The 22,563-nt window shown below is 46.7% G+C and overlaps 1 protein-coding gene across 1 annotated transcript in view; it reads left to right on the plus strand.

The window, feature by feature from the left end:
* Window positions 1–22,563, plus strand: part of LOC138580963 (syntaxin-1B) — a 509,119-nt gene that overhangs the window by 406,500 nt on the left and 80,056 nt on the right. The window contains exons 8-9 of the mRNA XM_069651921.1: window positions 17,766–17,903; window positions 18,430–18,540. Coding sequence (XP_069508022.1) covers window positions 17,766–17,903; window positions 18,430–18,540 — 249 coding nt within the window. The remainder of the gene's footprint in view (window positions 1–17,765; window positions 17,904–18,429; window positions 18,541–22,563) is intronic.

The following is a 22,563-nucleotide window of genomic DNA, read 5'->3' on the forward strand; positions in this document are numbered from 1 at the left end:
CTTTTTGAGTTAAGGGTCCTTTAACCCCTCCAATTTGCATAGGCTCAGAGACATCAACTCCCTTGGGATTAGCATGGGTCTTGACCAACACCCGGGTCTCAAACCTGGACCGATCTGCTTTTCTGTTTTGAAGTCTGTGATCCAATTGGACCACTAAGTCTATATACTCGGTGCATTCTTGGGGCGAATTTACAACTTGGGCCAAGACATCTTTAAGTTCTCCGCGTAGGCCTCGATAAAACAACGTGACTCTTTTATCCTCTGGCCATCCCGTTTCCACAATTAGTCTATTAAAGGTTGCAATATAGGATAGGAGGTCCTGATTGCCCTGTCGCAGGGATAGAAGTTAGTCATCCAGAGCCTGCCCCTGAGAGTGTCGAGCAAATAACCTTTCCATGCTTGCTTGAAACCTTTGAAAATCACGGAGAATCGGGTCATCTTGAGTAACCAGTGGAACTGACCAATCGGCAGCGCAGCCGCTGAGAAATGACAATACAAAGGCTACCTTGGTCTGATCATTAGGGAAGACCACAGGTCTGCATAGGAAGTGCAGACGACACCGATTCATGAATACGGCGAATCGTTTGGGGTCTCCAGGAAAGCGTTCGGGTGGGGCCAGCGGCATGTTTCCAGGTAGATTAATCTGCACAGGGTTACTGGAAACCACAGGAGCGGGGTTCCCTCCGGAACCGGGTAGAGGAGTTTGCCCAGCTTGACATTGCAAAAGCTGTCTGGCCAGGTCATCAGTTCTTTCCTTTGATATTATTAATTCCCTCCTGAGGGCATTAGTCTCTTGACGAGCGGCATGTACTTCGGCCCGTAATTCCCCCAGTAATTGGGCCAACTGATCAGTCTCAGAACTTTCCATAGCACCTGGGTGGGAATTTGTAGGAAGGCTTCGCGTTCTGTTACGCTCACCTAACTCCCACGGAGGCGCTGGCGTGGTTCGCGCTGCTGTGACCTCTTCTAAGGTGATGCGCAGGGTTCAGAAGACGGACTGGACCGGGCCCCCAAATCTGGCTTGTCTGGCTCGCAGAAGTATCCTTCTGTAGGCGAAAATAGGGGATTAACTGTCTGCGGGGTAATGCAATCGGCCTCCCACTTTCCCCTCTCACCCTCCTCGAAACCCTTCTGTGATTCCTCGTAGCATCTCACCTTAGGGTCTGGAAGGACGAGCTCTCCATCCTGCTTCTGATCCAGGGGCGCGTTGGTATCCAGTTACTTCACTGGATTTTCGGATTGGTGAGAACCAAACTTGCTTGGCTTCCAGGTAAGTCTTTTGATAAGAGGTTCCCCTTGTGTCCATGCATTAATGTACTAATGCTAGTGTCTTTTTCCCCATAGGGGCCGGGGTACGGAATGCCGGGGAACAGGCACCGACCCGAGATGAGAGGTGAAATCCTTGTAGAAATCAGGTAAGTCTTTAATGAGCGTTTTTTGGTAATGTCTTTTCATTCGCTCATTAACGCTGATGTTTCTTTTTCCCCTTAGGGGCCGGGGTCCGGAAATGCCAGGAAGCGGCGCGGACCCGAAATGAAGAGGGAATGAATCAACAGGTAAGTCTTAACATGGAGATTTAGCTTTCCTTATTCCCTTCTCTCTCTCACCTTTTGTTCTGGTCGTTTTCTCCCTAGGCGCTGGGGCGTGACTGCGAATCCGGATGATCGCTGCTGAACATGGAGGCGCCCTGTAAAGGTGAGTGGAATGCGGCGCTGCAGCGATCGACGCGATGAGCTTTTAAATAAAAGTTTTCCTTTTCAGGATTGTCGGCGAGATGGCTCCGGGATGCGGATTTAGCAGGTAAGGACTTTTCCTTCTTCTGTTCTCTTCGTCTCTTCCTTTGCAGGTGATCCAGGATGCTGGCAGGCGTGGCAGAAGTCAGGATGCAGGAGCAGACACGGTGAGCGTCCAGCTGCTAGATGCAGAACAACGCGAAGAACATGTGGCTGTTCGGGTGGGGTTTAAATAGCCTTGGAAGAAGTTCCAGGTATGTATCCTTCCTCCAATCAGGTATGTATCCTTCCCCGACCACACCCGGATGGTAAATTAGTCCCACAGGTAAAGTAGTTCCTTTCAGGCCTCAAGGAGGCCGGGATCCTGCAGCATGGCCTATGGCGCCAGGACTGATGTCTTTTATGAGCCTGGCGCCATAGGCGCCAGGACACTGTCCAAAGGGCCCCTATATGGGGTTGCTGGGTCCTTCCTTGGGGACTGGATGTCCGCTTTCGGGGACGCAGGGCTTGAACCGGCTCCCCGGGAGCGGGCATCATGACACTGGGCTTCTCCCTCAATTTCAAGAAGTCACAGATGACACCTTCCCAACAGCTTCAGTACATAGGAGCTGTATTAGACACATCCTTGGAAAAGAGCTTGCCTCCCAAGTCGAGGGCTCAAGACATTCTTCAGATGGTTTGCAAATTTCAAAATGCCCAAAATCTCCAGGCTTACGACTTTTTAAGGTTGCTCGGCCTCATGGCATCCTGCATCTTCCTGGTGCCAGAGGCACGCTTGAGGATGAGATCCCTCCAATGGGCTCTAAAGACTCAGTGGTCCCAATTTTCGGGTGAAATGACGGATCTTCTTCAGATTCCGAACAGGGACTGACAAGATCTTTTATGGTAGACCTGTACAGAGAACATCCTAAAAGGAGAACCTTTTTGGCAACCATGGCCGGAGATCACAGTAGTGACAGACGCCTCCCTCATGGGGTGGGGAGCTCATGCCAACAATTTGACAATCACCAGTCGTTGGTCTCCATCGGAGTCCAAACTACATATCAACCTTATAGAGCTGAGGGCGATCAGACAAGCGCTGAAGGCCTTCCTGCCATCTGTCAGGGGAAAGAATGTCCTGATAATGACGGACAATACGGTGGCCATGCATTACCTAATCAAAAGAGGAGGTGTGGGGTCGCTACCTCTGTGCAGAGAGGCAATGCAGCTCTGGTATTGGGCAATTCAGAAGGGAATCTCTTTAACGGCAATTCATCTAGCCGGGCAAGAGAATATGACGGCAGATGCTCTGAGCAGGCAGAGCATGGTATCCCACGAATGGGAACTGGCTCAGGAAGTCATTCAAGAGATCTTCGCCCTTTGGGGAACCCCTCAAGTAGACCTGTTTGCAACCGGAATCAACCGAAAATGCGAAAGGTATTGCTCAAGGGAATTTACCCCGAGAGGAGCCCTGGGGGACGCGTTCGTGGTGGAGTGGAATTTCCCACTATTGTACGCGTTCCCTCCGATTCCCGTCATTCCTCAGGTCATCAGGAGGCTAAGACGGTTTGGGAGCCGCATGATCCTAATTGCTCCGGATTGGGCCAGGAGAACGTGGTACCCGGACCTTCTAGACATGTCCATCTGTCCTCCAGTACGTCTTCCTCAGAGAGAGAACATTCTCTCTCAAATGGAAGGTCAGGTTCTCCATCCAGAGGTCAAAACGCTCAACCTGTATGCTTGCTATGTGAAAGGCTGAGATACAGGGATTGGAACCTTCCAGATGACGTTATGGAGGTGTTGCTTTCGGCAAGAAGGCCAGCAACAAAGTCTCTATACCGTTGCCGTTGGAAAAAGTTTTGCAACTGGTGCAGAGAAAAGAATGTCGATCCTTCTCTATGTTCTATTCTGGAAGTATTATCTTTCCTTCTGACCCTAGCACATAGAGGTCTGAATATCGGAACAATAAAAGATTACCTTGCGGCGCTTTCCATTTTCAAGTGCTCATCGGAAGAATGCTCCTACTTCAAAATTCCTTTGATAATACAATTCTTAAAAGGACTCACTAATGTGTTTTCTCCTCACCCATTTCAAGTACCGATCTGGGATCTAAATTTAGTCCTAAAATTCTTAATGTGTGCTCCTTTTCAGCCTATGCACACGTGTCCATTAAGATTACTAACGTGGAAAACAGCCTTCTTGGTTGCTCTAACATCAGCAAGAAGAGTGAGCGAATTGCAGGCACTGTCTTCTGGGCCACCCTATACTGTGTTCAATAAGGACAGAGTTGTGTTGAGAGTAAAACCATAATTTTTACCGAAAGTAATATCTGATTTTCACTTAAGTCAGAAAATTGTTTTACCCTCATTCTATCCTCCCCCTCACCCTTCGAAGGAGGAGGAAAGATTACACAGGTTGGATCCGAAAAGAGCTTTAAGCTTTTACATCTCTAGACTTTCCTGACTTAGAGTGGACAACCAGCTGTTTATAGGTTACACAGGAAGGAAACTGGGTCAATCGGTAACAAAACAGACAATTTCACGCTGGATTGTACTTTGCATTTCAGAATGCTACAGACTAGCTCAGAAAGACCCTCCGGAAGGTTTAAGGGCTCATTCCACCAGAGGCATTGCCTCCTCCATGGCCCTTCAAAGAGGTGTTCCAATAAGGTCCATTTGCGAAGCAGCAACTTGGTCTTCGCTACACACCTTCTCAAAATTCTATAACCTGGATGCTTCCCAGTCTAGGGAGCTAACTTTTGGAAAAGCAGTGCTTTCTTCTGCCATATAAAGGCATATACATTTAAAAAAAAAAGAAAAAAAAAAAAAACGTACCCCTCCTCCAGAGAAAATATGCAAAATACTGCTTTGGTAGTCCATCTAAGATGAGGAATACGTTGGAGGACACAATCCACTCGAAGAACAAGTTACTTACCAACTGGTAACGTTCTTTCGATTGGATGTTCCTCCAACGTATTCCTCATCGCCCTCCCAGCCTACCCCTCTGTAGATTTTTCCGGGTTATTGCCATCTCAAATCTCGCAAGGCTGATACCTGTCTGCCAGCACAATCTATACAATACAAGGTCAAAAAGAGGAAAAACAGAACTGTGGCTAACGCGCGCCGCGTGCGCTACTTATACACCCGATGACGTCACCCTCGACGGAGCCCTTCGAGGTACCATCGACTCGATGACATTGACGCACGGCGCCCTCTGCCGAAAATGTTTTCCGAAGACAGCAAAGCTGGAATACATCTAAGATAAGGAATACGTTGGAGGAACATCCAATCGAAAGAACGTTACCAGTTGGTAAGTAACTTGTTCATCTGTCTTGTTTCAGATAGTGTTCTACTTTTTTTCTTTTGACAGGAGAATTGAGACCTCTGATGTTATTTGTTAGACCCTTAGTACCATCACGTTTCAAAATGGAGAGTCTCTGGTTGCTTCCTTTGATATGTTCTATAAGTTCTGTGGTGTTTCCCGGTTTCCCTACCTCCCCCCCTAGGCTTACCCCAACTCGCCTACTTTCCCCCCTCGCCCCAAAACTGCCCTGGGATGAACCCTGGTTCCTATGTTCGCTCAGGCGTTGCGCCGTGCACGCCATGCTCATCTGTCCTCAGGGATAACTTCTAGGGTATACTAAACCCCTCTGGATTCCAAAAGGTGCCACTGGGGCCCTCCACCCCCCTCTGCACCTTATATTGTGGAAAATTCTCCTCCTTCCATCTTGTTCTCTTCATGTCTGCCTCCGTGGGCAAGCCGGTAGTTGCTCCGAAGAGAGCGTCAGGAGCTTCACCATTTATTGGCACTTCTTTTTTGGCATTGGAGCTCTCCCCTTTCTCTCTGCTCTTGTCCAGTGCCATTCTGACCTTTTCTTGGTTCTTTTATCCATCTTCACCCCTTGTGGTTCTTCCTCTTGATCTTGTGTGCCCAATATGTGTCTCCCCTCCTCACACGTCGTTATTCTCCTCTGCTTACCTTCCCATGTAAACAGGAGCCCGAAGGGGAATGTCCATTTATATATCTGATCTGTTTTGACATTAGGGTTTTCACCACTGGGCCCATTTCTCTGCGCTTCGGTAGTGTGGACTGTGCCAGATCTTGATATAGCTGTACCTCCTCCCCATTCATCCTGATGTGTTCCATAGTCCTGGCTTTCCGTAAAATCTGCTCTTTTTGGGGAAATGAGGAGAGGGCCGCTAGAACGTCTCTTGGCCCCGCGCCTGGTTCTCCCACCCTCTTTGGACCTACTCTATGGACCCTCTCAGTTCCTACTTCCTCATCCTCCATTGCGTCCAGGATCTCTTTAAAGACCTGTTGTACTGCTTCTTTCAGGTCTCTGCCCTCCACCGTTTCTGCCATATTTTTTATTCTTATGTTCGATCTACGTGGTCTATTTTCAAGATCCTCGCACTGTAATTCAAGGTTGTGAGTACGAGACAGGAGTTGTTCTTGAACTTCTGCGTTCTGTTGTGCCTTCTCATCGAGGTTTTGGGTTATTTTTTCCAGGGTATCCGCCCTTTCTCCCAGATTCGTGATGTCCGTTTTTATTTCTTGCATAGCTGTTCGCATGTCCTTTTTCATGGCTTCGAATTGTGTCTGTGTTGTTGCTAGAAATTGCGTCTGGAACTCCCTGAACCACGATTTCATGTCTTCCCTGGTTGCCATGTCAGGGTCCAGCGAGTCCATGATCTCTGTCATGGGTTGGACCTCTTGGGTCTTTTTTTCTAGTGGATGTGGATGGGTTGGGGTGTTCTGGCCCCCACAGTTGCATTAGGCTCTGATCCCCTCTCTTCTGTGGTGCTTGTTGGTCCTGTTGCGCTGCCCTCCCCCTGGATTTTGACATAGGTGCTGGTAAGATTCGTCTATCTTATCAATTCTGTTGCCCTTCAGCCTTTTGGGGGGGCCTGCTCCCCTGATTGATCCCTCAGGGCAGTGAAGGGGTATTGGCTAGCCCCTATTTTGCCTCCACTTGGCGTTTGCAAGTCCTGCAGGGTGGGGTCACGCCTCTTGTTGGTGCTCTTAGAGTCCCTGTTGCCCACCTCAGCTCTCTTTGTTAGGGAGGGTTTCTAGGGGGGGTTGCCGGTGTTTGTTTCTCACCCTCTATCTTAATGTGAAGGGCCTCCGTTCCGTGTCGGAGTGTGGTCCTTGGGGAGTTATTGTGGTGTTTACTGCAGAGCTCTCCTTAATCTGTCTCCCCACGGTATTGCTGGAGGTGGCCCACTCCTGTATTGAGGGAGAATGGGGGAGGGAACAAGTCCCACTGGTCACGCTGGCCCCCCGCTGGGTGGAGGGGTTAAGCAACTGGGTCCGGTGAGGTCTGGTGTAGGGTGTGGGGGGGCTCTTAGCTGTTTAGGCCTCTACTATTGTTAGTTAAACCTGGCCCCCACTGCCCTCTGCACCGCGTACCTGGAAGAGTGGCTGCCGGCTGCCAGGGACGTCCTCCATATCACTGCATGTGGGTGCTCCCTCTGGGCTGCTGACGATATCCTGCCCACATGGTCTGCACCTGCAGCGCCTTTCTCAGTCTGTAGTCTGTCCACGGCTCCCGTCCACCGTCGTCTCGAGCCTGTCTGCTGCACGGCCGGGTCGCTTCTTCTGCCTGGGGGTGGAGCTCGAGCTGTCGTGTTCTCCTGGCTCCGATCCTCCCAGCGTCTCAGGGCTGTCCTCGGCTGGGTCGTGTCGCTTCTCCTGCTTGGGGTGATACGTTCCCGTTTCTCCCTCCTGCATTCGGGACCCCTTCTGCTGCTGGCGAGGCCCACTGCTTCGTGTGCGTGCGAGGGAGTCTGCCTCGAGTTGTGGCCGCTGTCGAGTCTTCCAGCTTGGAGGTTCCCGGGGCCACTCCGGTCCGTGTCTTGGGGCGGCGCTCCTGCGCTGAGGTCCGTGGCGTGTCCCGACTTCAAGGAGTCACGTGCGACGGGGCTCATCTCTGCGCTTGGGCTACTTAGCTCCGCCCACTTCAATCTTCGCCGACCGATGCGTTTGATGCCCGCTGCTGATATCGAATGTGGGTGGATGTTTTCCGCTTCTTTGTTGTGCTGTTCTGATGCGGCCTTAATGGGGGGACGGAGCGACTCTCACACATGTCCGCTTCCCATCGCCGCCATCTTGGAATCTATTTTTTACATTCTGATAGAGATATTAGTTTGTTTTGTTGAGAATGGGAAACCCCTCTTAAGGTTAGGACTAGCGAGGCATTTTCCCAATTCCCTCCTTTACATTTACTTTGAATATAATTGTGCAAGCAAACACTTCTGTGCCTGTCTCCTACTTCCAGACCCTTACAAAATCTTGCACAAAGCCTTCCAAAACTTTAATGGTTTTTGGAGCACAGTTCTCCACAGCAGAGGCCTTGGTGTGGCCATCTGTCGGGAAAGGTCCAAGTGCTCAGCCTTGGTTGCAACCTTTCCACTACGGAAACTGATCTCTGCCGGCAAATCCATGGGGCTGCTGGGCACCATGTCATCCTGCATCCCTCTGATTCCTCACTGCAGGTTACACGTGAAGCCCCTGAAATAATTTCTCACCACCAGGTGGTCCCAAATCAAGGGCTCTTGGAAAGACAGAGTCCAACTCACTCCCTCTAACAAACAAGCTCCAGTGGTGGTCCAACAGACACAACATAACACAAGGAAAACCATTTTAAGGGTCAATACCCCAGAACACGCTAGTCACAGACGCCTCCCTGTCGGGCTATGGGGCACACAACAGCTCCATTCATGTCAAGGGTCTCTGGACACCCCAAGAAGCATCTCTTCACATACACATTTTGGAGCTAAACAGTCTGTTGGGCACCAAAATTGTTTCTGCCGATCATAAGCAACTCCACATTGAGGATTCTTAAGGACAATACCACCACAATGCATTATATCAGAAAGCAGGGAGGAACAAGGTCAAAAACCTTATCCCAGGAAGCACAAAAGATTTTGAATTGGGCCATTCCCAACAACATATCGCTTCAAGCGCATCCCTGGAATACATAACCAAGTAGCAGGCAGCCTAAGCAGAGCTAATGCCCAGTGCCACAAGTGTGAATTCCATGACAGTCAAACAGGGTGTTCACTCCATAGGGCTGAACATCCATAGATTAGTTTGCCACCAGGAACAACAGAAAATGTCACCAGTTCACAAGCATAACTCCACAACAAGGGGTTCTCAGAGATACATGCTCTTCCCCATGGACCAACAACTTTGCCTACGTGTTGCCCCTGATACCAATAATCCACAAGACAGTCCAAACAATACAGGCATACCCGTTTCGGGTTATCCTAATAGCACCCAACTGGTTACAGAAGATGTGGTATTCCGACTTGCTTCAGCTGTCCAAGGAGAAGCCAATTCACCTCGGTGCCCACGCCAATCTACTGTCTCAAAACAACAGCACTATTCTACATCACAAACCCCAATCGCTCAAGCTAGCAGCATGGCTCCTGATTTCAGGGAGTTTGGACATTTGAACATCACGCAAGAATGCAAGAACATACTTGCAAGAGCACCCTCCAGCAATCACTCATACGTTCTTAAATGGAAACGTTTTTGTAACAGGTATATGCAACAACACAATCTGCAACTCCTATTCGCGTAACCAGAAAAAATACTCCCATATCTGCTGTCCTTAGCTAAAAGTGGACTCTCTACCTCTTCCATCAAAGTGCACCTCGTAGCCGTTTCTAGATTTATTTTTCAGCGACAGACTCGTCAAGCATTTTCTGCACAGATTATTTTGTTCTTTCCCGCCAGCTAGGAAAATGCCACCTGAATGGAGTTTAGATACAGTCCTCGCAGAGCTCATGAAGTCACCATTTGAACCATTTGCTTCTGCGCTCATAAAGTTTGTCTCATGGAAGGTTGCATTCTTGATGGCCATTACATCCTCCAGAAGAGTATCGGATTTACAAGCACCAGTAATAGACCAACCATACCTAAGGTTTGGAAAAGACAAAGTGGTACTTTGCACCAACCCCCACTTTGTCCCAAAGATCCCTTCTGAGTTTCACAAGAATGTAACCATCACTCATCCTACCTTTTTCAAAATGCCACAACACCAGAGGAAACCTTGTTACACTCTTTAGATGTAAAGAGGGCCCTAAATACTATTTGTACCCGAATAAGTCCTTCTGCACCTCCACTCAACTCTTTGTAGCATGCAGCCCCTCAAGTAAAGGTAACACAATCACAAAGCAGGGCAGATCCAGGTGGATCTCTGCTGCTGTTTCTTTTTGCCATGCAAAGGCCAATACACCTCTATGGGCAACAGTCCGAGCACACTCCACAAGAGCCACTGCTGCTTCCCTAACCACATGGGCCATACCGCACTCCTTCATAAAGAATTGCTGCCTGCAGAGTCAGCATTCAGCAGACGCACAGATGGGAAAGGAGGTCCTACAGTATCTCTTCCAATAAGGTATGCCCTGCAGCTGCAGGGGTTACGTTAATTTACTGTTCAGTTTCTATGTTTTTACCTGCTTTCACTGCCAAACAGAAGCAGATACTGCTGTGTATTCTATTCACAACATGTGAATCTGTGAAAGATCCAATGCTGGGGAAGAGAGTAGGTTCTTTCTATAGCTCAATTTCTCCAGCATTGGTATCTTTCATAGATTCACATGCACCCTCCAGCCTTATCCAGTGGTACAAACACTCTACCATTCCACTACCCAGCAAGATCTGGTTAAAATCTGAAGGGAGGCTGCAGAGGTGGAGCTACATAATGGAGGTCCCATTGGTGGGGACCGTAAGCACTGTTGTAGTTTCAAAAGGTGTTAACATTTTCCTTTAGGGAAAGTGTAACAAACATGTAACCGAGGATTCCCGACCTGACAACAGAGAATATTCGTAGCATGTGAATCTATGAAAGATACCAATGCTGGAGAAATGGAGTTACAGGTAAGCAACCTATCCCTTCTCTTCTCAACCTCAACCCAACTCCTCAATGGTCATTGCAGCGACCAGCGCGGTCCAATGTTCCATCTGCTTCTTTTGCCTCATTGTTCAGCAAGGAAGACAAGCTCCTAAAAAGCTTATGGTCACAAGTTATTCACCAACACTTCTCTTCACAATATACAGGCCAATGCAGACACCCTTTTGGCTGCAGCTGGCTTGCAGAACGTCCTCCCCATATAAAAAAGCCAGCATTCAAAACAGGCCTTCTTGTTGATGAAACAAACAGTACGAGCTATTTTAGAGACCTCAGTTAACCACATCAACACTACCAGTCTGGGTGTGGCCCTCAGCTCCAACATGTAGTGTGGGTGCACTCTACCAAATTCACGCAGACTGCACTGTGGGTTTACCTTTTGATGGTACTGAGGTCTTTCATTCTTCTACAGATAAAAAGCTAAAAAGGAAGAAAACGTGCAGAGACAGCAACATCATTAAATATTCTCGCCAAGACCAGCTCCAAAAGCTTTCCCCAATCCTCCTGTGCCAGACAAAATTAGAGGCAGAGTTTCTTTGGAGGGTTTTGTGGCTGCCAGGAAGCAAACTAGAACAGCCACAAAAGGCTTTCTTGCTACCTCTACCACTTCCAGTTCCATAACATTTCAATAGGAGTCAGACTTGCATTACATCTCTCCAGCTGGCAAAGCATTGCACAGGATGTTCCTGAGTGAATTTTATAAAGTATATAGAGAGGAAGTGCTCCCTCCAATGTTAGAAATGCTCAATGAAGCGTTTGAGGTGGGACGGATGCCGGAATCACTCAGAGAGGCGATCATAATACCGCTTCCCAAACCCAACAAACCTGAGCATAGCTGTGGCTCTTACAGACCTTTGTCGATGTTGAACCAAGACAGCAAGATATTGACAGCTGTCTTGGCAAACAGATTGCGAAGAGTAATTAGCAAATTAATACACCCCGACCAGACTGGCTATGTCCCAAATAGGAATATAACTCATAATCACAGGCGACTCCAACGGGTTGTGGAATGGGGTAGTAAGACTGAAGGCAAAATGGCGATTGTGTCCTTGGACGCGGTAAAAGCTTTCGATTCAGTCAAGTGGCCATGGCTGCTGGTGGCCCTAGAGGGGTATGGAATGGGGCCCAGTTACATAAGGTGGGCAAAGATGCTATATAGTGAGCCGCTGGCCAGAGTTAGAACGGGATCGGTGATATCCGAGAGGTGGCAACTTAGTAGAGGCACCAGGCAGGGGTGTCCTTGGTCCCCGATGCTCTACATATTAGCCCTGGAACCCCTAGCAATATACCTCAGACAATAATATGATACGATGGGTATCGAGGTGGGGGGGGAACGACACCTGATCTTCTTATATGCAGATGATTTGTTGCTGTACTTAAGGTACCCGGAAGAAAATCTCCAGTACATCCTGGAGGTGATGGAGAGGTATGCGGGGCTGTCTCGGATAGTGGTGAATCTGCAAAAATGTAGTATTTTTCCATTGGGCAGCTATAAGGGGACCCCTGTGAGACGGTTACCGGTGTTACAAATACCATGGGCGGTTAGTACTTTCCGGTACCTTGGGATAGACGTGTACCATACGGTCGAAGAGGAACATAGGCACAATACTGAGGTAGCTATTGTGAAAATCGAGAAGTGTATGCATTTCTGGGTGAAGTTGCCCCTAGCAATGATGGGACGAGGTGCAATGCTGAAGATGGTGGTCCTACCTAGGCTCCTGCATTATTTCAGTAATATTCCATACTTGATACCCAAGAAGTTCTTTGCTAAACTGAACAGTATGTGTAGAGATTTCCTGTGGCATGGTACCCGGAACAGAGTGGCGATATGGAAGCTGCAGAACTTTTATGAAAAAGGGGGGCTAAAACTGCCTAATTTTGAGGTGTATTATGTGGCGAGCCAGCTACAATATGTGGCCAAATGGCTCTCAGATGAAGTGACCCCTGAATTTAGATTGTTTCGACATGATTGCACCCCATTTCACTTAAGAGAGATGATCTGGCTGCCCAAGTCAGAAATGAGAGAGCGCCCTAGGATGATGATGCTTGGTTGGGAGATGTGGCGTTGGCCATGCCGGATGATGGAGAACCCATTCCCATGTTCCCCACAGGTACCACTGGTTGCATTGGCAAGGGAAGATAAGCAGCTAAGGGTGATAATCAGGACCCACTGGGAATCGGTGGGGCTGGTAACGTTAGGGGACATCTGGCAAGAGGGGACCATTAAGGATTTTGAAGTGCTTGGGGAGGAAACAGGGTTTCATACGGGCCAGTATATTACATATCATAGAATGGTGCAGAGAATCCGGAAAACATGGCCTGAAACAGTATTGGCAGAAGAACCAGATGCTATCCTAGAGGCAATATATGATATATCGGAAGGGGGGCATGAGATTTCTAGACTGTACGAGAAGTTGCCTCCCTATCTCTTGGGGTGATGTTCGGGTGTCAAGGGAGCTGTATGCCAACCCCGCCCCTTAATGTTGAACCGAGGGGCAAAGTGGGGATGATCCACTGGCCAACCCCACCATGACTGCTCTGTTTACCATGCTGAGACTTTAATTCCTCATGTAGCTGGAAATTACAAGCGAGGCAGGACTATGGAGCACTGTTTACAAACAAAAAGACGTTTAGTCTGCAAATGAGCTGGATCACACAGATAAAAAACATCAGTCTGAAGACCACGCACAAAGGAGGGAGACCGATTACATGGAGCTGGCAGCTCAGTGGCAGGACCCTATTTAAGCGGAAGAGCTGAACAAAATGGGGTTGTTGTTTGGAGAAGGAATGCAAGCAGAGGAGGTTGGAGGAGAAAACAAGTGAAGACAGTAGGAGGCCAGACTGTGGAGGGAGGAGAAAGGTGAAAGGAGAGGAGTGGAGGAGAAACATCTACTGGAGAAGGGTGAAAAGAGAGGAGATGAGGAGAGTAGGCACCTCTTTGGGCGAGAGCAGTAGGATGTGCATAGAGAGAAAGGTGTGTAGGAGGAACTTTAAGAGGCAGAAGCAGTAGCTGGATAAGAGTGGAGTGGAGGAAAGCAGACAGAACACCAGTAAGTTGGGTGCTAGGAGGTAAAAGGGGGAAGGGATGAAGAAGATCAGTAAAAGGGCAGAGGAGAGAAATCTGAGTGGAGAGTAGATAAGGGGCTCCACCAGGAGGTGGTAATGAGGTTAAGGTGGTAGAGCCGAGTACTGCAAGCCCTAAGTCTTTGAAGGTTAGGAATTAGTGACAAGGAGCGCACTCTGTTGCCTGTCAAGTTTTCCTGCATTGACTTCTCCTCCAAACGCACGTTTTCATGACTCCATCAATCTTCAGGGAGGCTGTATTTCTTTACCTTTTCAGGCGTGTCTTTATTTCCTTTTCTGGTGTAGCAGGTTAATTGACTAAAATATCTCTAAGGATTCTGGTACTTGTATTTTTCCGCACTTAAATTGTCTTACAGGTGACTGGAAGCAACTCCCTCCATATCACAAATCTTACCCTTGACAGGGGGAGGGGGAAAGCATTGTTTGTGGCTCTCCATTGTAAGGCATGATGGCCCTGGTGCTGCAGCCTTTTGAGCCCGGAACTCCTGGAAAATGTTGGTTAAGAATTAGTGACAAGGAGCGCACTGTTTTGCCAGTCAAGTTTTCCTGCTTTGACTTCTCCTCCAAACGCATGTTTTCATGACTCCATCAATCTTCAGGGAGGCTGTATTTCTTTACCTTTTCAGGCGTGTCTTCATTTCCTTTTCAGGTGTAGCAGGTTAATTGATAGGAGGGAGTTGTTTCCCGGTCACCTGCAATTGAAAAAAGTGTGAGAATAGAAGTACCAGAATCCTTAGAGACATCAATATGAATGAACCTGAAACACCTGAAAAGGAAATGTAACTAGACACGCCTGAAAAGGAAAAGAAAGAGAGCCTCCCTGATGATTGATGGAGTCAAGAAAACGTTTGGAGGAGAAGACAATTTGTTGCTACAGCAGGAAAACTTGACTGGGAACCAGAGTGCGCGCCTTGTCATCATTCTTAACCCTAAGTCTCTGAAGGGTGAGCCTGGGGCAGGTGGCGCAAAGAACATGTGGAAGAGTACTGAGAAGTATTGAGAAGCTGCAGGTGAAGCACAAGGAGAGAGAAGGAGAGAAAGAGGGATAGAAAAGGTACCCTAGGGGGGCGAGATATAGTGGAGGAGAGTGACAGAGTATTGGTGGATGTTAGTAGCCTTGAAACCTCCCCGTTTCAGGGTCCTGGCCCTAAGTCCAACCCAGTACAACCAGCATGGTATCATCAGTCTACCTACGACCCTGGGCCGCAATGAGAACCTGCGCCCACCCAGACAGCCAGCGTCCCTTGGTTTGTGGTTTGTGACTTGCACCAGAGACCAACGGGACAGCCTCTAACCCAAATCCAGAGAGGGAACAGTTAAGAAAGCAATAGGATCATGAGGTCTGAGATATTGCAACACCTGGCAATGTGAGTCACGTTCTTTCTGTTGGTCAAGCAGCATGGAGGGACCATTCCCGAGGTTTGGCAAGACAATGAGAACCTTTTGGTATTATTTACTCTTGCCAGAGACAAAGACCTGGTCAGCCACCCAGTAAAGGTTCCTAGGAAGTGGACAGATCTTGTTAAGAAACTATCTTGATGACTCAGTTTACCCCAGTTTTTGTTTTGACCCTCCACTACATTGATACCCCAAGAAGCCTTTGTTGAATCAGAAGTAAGTGTCTGGCCTATGACTGATACATGCCACCATTGTATGTACCTCCAACTAGGGTACTACTTCATTCCTCATTAGGCCTTGGCAGTGGCAGAAGGGAGGTTGGATACCATGAAGCCAAAGCCCTAGAGCTCCCACCAGGGGTTAGGCCACTTGGGATTATCGGCAGGCTGGGTTGAGCATCGCATTCCTACTTCTGGCCTGGGGGACCTGACAGTAGTTCCCAATAGCCCTTCCTCCTCAATGATTTGGGAAAATGTCATACCTAAGGAAACCTTCCCTACTTTGTCTCTCTTCCTCCGACCAATGAGTTCTTCACCTGACTCTTCTGGTGACTCATTGATGCTCTCCCATATGCTCATACATTGTCCCCTCCTCAGATACCTTTTAGGAGGAATTAACATGCCTAGTCTTCTCTATCTAGCTTTGGACTTCCTTGACTGCACCTTATCTCATCGTTCTTCATCAATGTTTTTTCTCCTCCTTACTCCTTGTGCTTCTCTGCCTCCCCTCTCCTCAGGTTTTCCTGAACTACGCTTCCCCTCCTTGTACTTTCTTCCTCTCTGAGTCTCCCTCTTCTTCTGATCATCCTCAGCCTCCTGGTCTCTCTTCTCATCCTCTGCCTTCTGCACAACATTCTCACTTGTCTCCTCCTCCCCAGTTGTTGTCTCCTCCTGAATTACCAACTCGATTTGAATTTCCCCCTCCTTCTTTCTAGCCTCTGTCCTCCAGCCTCCTTTCCCTTTCTCCAACTCCACCTCCTGTTATCTGGCCTCCTTCCACTCCTGCCTTCAAAATCCTCTTTCTACTGCCCTCTCCAAATGCTCTCACCTCTCTGACAACGCGTATGCTTTATAGAAGGGTCTGGCCCACCTCCAGGGACTGTCCTTATTCTATTATAATCAGGTGTGTATACTTTTTGGTGTTATCACCGGATTGGTCAATATTCCCCTCCCTGCACCTTCACCGCAGTTCAGGACCTTATACACGCCTTGCACAGAGCCATGGACCAAGCCTTTTACAGAAGCTGGCCACCACCTTTGCTTTTCGTAACATGCGCGCATGGGAACGGACTGCCGCAGTGAAACCGAGCAGTCCATGAATCTTCCTCACACCCCCCACTTGCAGGCAACGCTAAGTAAGTCAGAGAATTCTTGCATGCGAAAGCTCACACATCTTGGTTCTCTGGTTTCACAGTGCTGTGAACCTCCCAAAGCAATTTTCCAGGTTTAATTGGAGGGGGCATTTCTACACTCTTATATACTCCTGATTTAACATGCCTGAATTAGGAACTACCACACAAAGGGAGGGTGTCAGGTTTGAAGGACACATTCTGAATATGGGGCTCCCTTAAAGGGTTAGGGTTACAGATTCCCTTGCAGAGAAGCCCCTGCCATAAAAGAGAGCTATGGTTATCCTTGCTGCATTACACCCGAGCCCAGCAATGCTTTACGGGCAGCGGCACCAACTCGCGTGGATACCCAACCCTTTCCCCTAGAGCCAGGCAGGGGATTCCTCACATCTCTGCTCTAGATTTCTTCATTTCCAGGAAGGCCTCAAAATACACCACTTCACAAGCACATCTGCCTATTACTGACCATGCACCTGCATTCTTATACTACTCTCGACTCCTCCTCCTCTGCATGTCATCTGATCAGACACATAAGAGCAGCACTTCTATTTGGTACAAATGGCAAATACTATGCCTTCCTGACTTTAAGGCTTTTACCTTGATCTTAAAGGAATATCTTCTGCTATTGCATGGCCATAACTATCAACAAACCCCAGAATAACCTGACTGCATTCAGTTGCACAGCTTTAATTACCTAAATGTCTTTGAAGAGATGAATATATAAATAGGTGGCAAAGACGTTTTTAAAAAATTGTAAGCAATGCATGATTGTTCACATCAGCCCTCTATCAGTGAAATAGTGCAGATTCAGATCTTTGCCTGAGGGGCAGCCATTACTATGTTCCTTGTCTTTGGGACTTGGGATCCTTCCTCAATGAATTAAGTCAGCGATTATGAACTGGAGACCACTTCAAGCCAGCAAAGGCATTTGCTTAAGTGTCTAGATGGAAATATCTTGCTTTATGAATTTAACATTCTGAATGCAGAATTAGTGGTAAATGAACTTGTGTCATTTCGAAGGCCTACGGGTTAACTGGCATCATATGTCAGACATTTCTATGATATTGTCATAGTAACACCATCTATTCTGAGGCACAACCTGTTTCAGAAAACCATTCATTTTCCTTGCAGGCTGGTCAACCTCTGGCATCTGACTCTGTTTTTGGCCATTTTAATATTTTGATCGGCAGGTTCTCTTTCTCGTTTAACATAATTGGTTATTTCTAGGGTGGGGCGTTGTGTTTTTATAAATCATACAGACACTATGTTCTTTCTCTTTTTTTCCCCATCCCCGTTACGCCTTAAGATCAAAATGGATTCCCAGATGACAAAGCAGGCGCTGAACGAGATTGAGACCCGACACAACGAGATCATCAAGTTGGAGACCAGCATCCGGGAGCTGCACGATATGTTTGTCGACATGGCGATGCTAGTGGAGAGTCAGGTAAGGCGGGGTGAAGGAGAGGGGGATGTGAGCTCTCATTATACACTGGTTGGAGGGGTACCGCTGTCTATTGGCATAGAGGCCTTTGCTCTACACATCAGTGTCTGGATAGATGATTGAATGTTCAGGTGAAGTGAAGGTGGGAGTATGATCTGGAAAAAGCAATAGGTGGGTGACATTGTGGGGTTTGAGTTGTTAGAGGATAGATAGATGGTTAGATGGATATAGGCAAGCAAGTTAATGGTGAGAGTGAGTAGTGTGCTAGAGGACAGGTTGGGTCTAAATAAGAGGGGATGACTGCATTGATGGATGTTAGTTGGAGCGAGGTGGAAAGAGGTCGGTGGATGGAAGGTGGTGGGGGGAAAACAGATATAAGGAGTAATAAACTGATTAATCAAATGTTGATAGCCAGATTGATATCTTCAAAAAAAGCACGATAAATAGATAATCTAGTGCAATCAAAGCCGAGCCTGTGGGTGGCATTGCTGGTCTGTCAAGGTGCTCACTTTCTTCTTTCTCGGCACAGGGAGAGATGATCGACCGCATTGAGTACAACGTTGAACATTCTGTGGACTACGTGGAGCGAGCCGTGTCGGACACCAAAAAAGCTGTAAAATATCAGAGTAAAGCACGCAGGGTGAGTAAAATACTCCCCATCTTCATCAAACCCATCATTGTGGGGTAAAAAGCAGCACATAATAATGACATCACCCAAGATTATGAAACTGCATATAACCTCAACACTCTTCCCTAAGCACACATTCAGTGCCTTTAACATGTCTGCTTTCATGTACATGTGAGGGGCACTCTAAATAGTACTATTAAGCATATTGTCATTCCCTGATGCTACTGGAGGATGGTTCTCGGCACTTTACTAACTTAGAGGTTTAAGCAGTGGTGGACTGGCCTATAGGGAACTATGGAGATTTCCCTGTAGGCCTCTGCACCCTAGGCCTCTTTTGGGGGATGACCTATTTTATTTCTCATAGGAAAAAGGTTGGGCTTGCTGAAAATGTGTAATATGAGGCCACTTTAAAAGTTATATCCAGGGCCTCTTTTGGTTCCCAGTCCACCCCTGGGTCTATGAATTGGTGCCATGGCCCACTTCCTGTCTAACCCCATTTTTCCTCCTACCGAGGTCCTGCCACCTCAAGTCATGTTGCCTCAGCTTGAATAGTGGGTTAGATGGTGCTACCTCATTTGGAAACAAAGTTGAAAACAGGTGTTTAGTTACTTCTCTCCAAATTCCTCTTTCATCTTTTTACTCCGTCTGATGATGTTACGTATGAATTATGAAACAGATGCAAATAAGAAAGTTACTCACTGTGTTGACTGCTGTACTCCTAGTCCATACTCTATTTCCTCCATACTTTATGGGGTGTCACATTTGGACAGCAAACAATTCTTCCCTATTATAATTTGGGAGCAAAGCTCACGCATGTGCAGGGCGTGGCCAAAGTGCACGTTGACTCTGCCCACTGTCAACACCCAGCGTCCCTATTTCTCCTGCATTAGATGTATTTGCAATCATGGAATCTTATTATTGAGGGATGATGTATGGATCAAAGGGGGCTATGGATTAGGAGAACAGCAGTCACTTCGGTGAGTAACTTTTTTCTTACTCCTACTTCCTTACCCTTTCATCCATTTATGAAAAAGAGAAAAACATGACCTCTCTGGCCGGCAGGATCCATCTTAAGCAAAATAATTCTGTAGGAATGCCTCACCAGATGTAGCTCTGCTTCTAGCATCTATGCAATAGTGTTTGCAGCCAAGCAGACATTGAGGACCACATTGCCGCCTTCACAATGACATTCCACAGGACTTGTCTCTGATATACAACCACTATGGTGGTGGCCTGAACAGTGTGTCTGTGTGCGGGTGTGTGTGTAGGTTCTTTGGAATGGGCTTGCTCCGAAGAAAATACGATTTCTAAATGCACATTACTATCCATCACGCTATAAATGCCTTTGAGGCTTTTACCATATGTACCAAACAGGTTGTCAACCTCTATGATAGACTAGATACATTCCAGATATAACTTTCATGCCCTGTGAATATCAGGGCAGTGCAAAGCTTCCCCAAAGCAGCACAAAATTCAGACAGAACAATGGCAGTGATATCTTTTAGTTGATGTGAACTTGAAGACATAACTATCAGAAGGAAGTTAGGGTGCCACTAGGTATGTCCTACAAAAGTTGACTTACCAACCTGAGCTAGCTAAATCAGACAAGGAAGCTAACACCTGACCAATAGAGCATTTTAAATTAGTTATATTTATGTTGGTGGACCAATGACAAAACCTTGGCCATTTGCTTGTATACTGGGAGCACATGGCAGGCTTTCTGGCTGTCTCTATGACTTTAAGATCGTCCTGTGAAAGACCTAAGTGACCCAGTTTCAGTTCCTCAGGAATCAGCTAACTAAGCTCAGTGATCGAGGGGCTAGGTAGCACACTTTCCCTCTATGCTGCGTTTGAATCTCTGGAAAGACTGGGAGAGATGTCAGTCCTTCCAAGTGAGCTCAATCAGCTTCCAAGAGCCAGGTCCTGGTTGGCCAGTAAGGAGCGGCAAGGATCTTTGATGCACGTTGCCTGGAACAGCATTTGGGTATGATCCCCTGAAAGAGGGGGCGGGGAGGAAAATCATACTGACACCAGTCAAACCACTGAATCAAAAAAGCCATTAGACCGCTGACCTAGGCCACCTCTGCGGCAAAGACTTGCATTTCGCATTGCTCACTGAGACACACAAGTCTTGTTGAGGAACGCTCCATTTCCAGAAGATTGTCTGCAGCATAGAAGTGGGCAAGTTTCATTCCTGTTTGAAATGAGAAAGCAAGTCCTTCATTGAAGCACACATATCACAAGAAAACTGCATAAACCACTTATTTCAGACCTTCAATGATTGCCATGTCAACATCAAGCAACACTTTGGTGGACCATTCAGAAACCAAGCAAGTCACAACAATTGAGAAGTTAGGGTCAGTTCTTCAAACTTTTCCCAGCAGTCAGAGTCAAGAAGCGAGCCCAGTAGAGCCCAGCATTGGAAATGGAGGCAGAATGAGCTAGAGGAGCTGTTAATCATAATCATCAAGGAGGCTACAGATACCTTGGTGCAAGGGAACGAGACAGAACCTCGAACATATCTTCTCTAGAAGCCTAAAAATGTGTGGGCGATTGCTGGGCACCAATATTAACAGCCATATCTATTTAAGTATTTCACACCATGCAACATTGTTGCTGAATCCTGGCACAAAAGTGTTATCTTCAATTTATACAAGAAGGGTTCTACAAACCAAAAACCATTATACAGACTGATATCTCTGATACACATTGACTGCAGGATCTTTATAAGGATAATCTTAATACAGTAAACACCTGGGTGGAGGAAAACTCAATATTCTATCCAGACCAAGGAGGGTTTAGAATCAGACTGTCAACTGTTCATCAAATTTTTAAATTACAGCATAACATGCTTAAGTACGCTATTGCAAATATCATTTCTCTAGGCCACACTCCTCAATTTTTTCTAGACTTTTGCTTTAGTAGAGAGATCTAATCTTTGGAACAAATTAATTGTTTGGGGCTGGGAGTGAAGCTCTTGACAACTGTAAGAGAACTGTACATGAAGAGCTCTTCTCAGGTCCGTTTTGTCCGAGCTGAGAAGTTTTCACTGGAATGTTTGACACCCCGATGAGTGAAAAAAAGGCTAGCCTTTGGTTTATACATTAGTTTTCCTTTACATAAATGGCACGACCACTGCTATTTAGGAAGCTGCAAAAGACATCCTATATTTAGTAAACTTGCCAGTGACAGTTTTGTTTTATGTTAACAACTAGCCTAACTACCCAGCTTGCCAGGATGTCCATTCTCAAATTTGTAATTCTCAGATCAGTAAGTCTCGCTTGAGTTTCTTCAGCAGTTTCATTCCTTTGTTGTTCAGCAGCACTAATTCTCTTAACAGCAAGTCGTGTTTCAGTTTCTCCAGCAGTTTTGTTGCTTTGTTTTTAGCAGCACAAATTCTCTGATTAGTAAATCTTGCTTCAGGTTCTTGAGCACTTTCATTGTTCTGAGATCTTTCTTCTTCAGAATGTTGATCATGTTTCAGCTTTCGATGATTTGTTTTGATTCGGGTTGGATTAAATACTGCTCTCTTTTTTCGATGGCATTTCTGTAAAAATATATTTGTGGGATTAAAGAATTAATGAAAGGAGAGCATACAGAAGAAAGAAGTCTTTTTGTTAAACATGGAACCTAATTCAAATCAACTGATTCAACTATGTCGTCTTCAAATTGTAGCAAAATTCCATTTGATGTCCTTTACAAAATTTTGCGATAGAAATGAATCAGGTGTTGATCATGTTTCAGCTTCGATGCACGATGATGAGCACTTTCTACAAAAGACCTGTAGATGGCGGTGTAACACCATAAAAAATAATTCTGAAAACCCAAGCCAAAAAAAAAAAAAGATTAATTATATCGGGAACTGGATGACCTATCGAGCCAGAAGTTTTGCATTAATTTGGCAATTAAATAAAGAATATTCCATGCCAAATTCATGACACCAGACCTCACAGTTTGAGGACTTACATCCTCAAGAATGCCACATACAAACCCACAAACCAACACAACTTTGTTTTATATATATATATATATAAA

The sequence above is a fragment of the Ambystoma mexicanum genome, chromosome 3p (assembly GCF_040938575.1).
Source record: "Ambystoma mexicanum isolate Mex_15411 chromosome 3p, UKY_AmexF1_1, whole genome shotgun sequence".
In the NCBI taxonomy this organism is placed as follows: Eukaryota; Metazoa; Chordata; class Amphibia; order Caudata; family Ambystomatidae; genus Ambystoma; species Ambystoma mexicanum.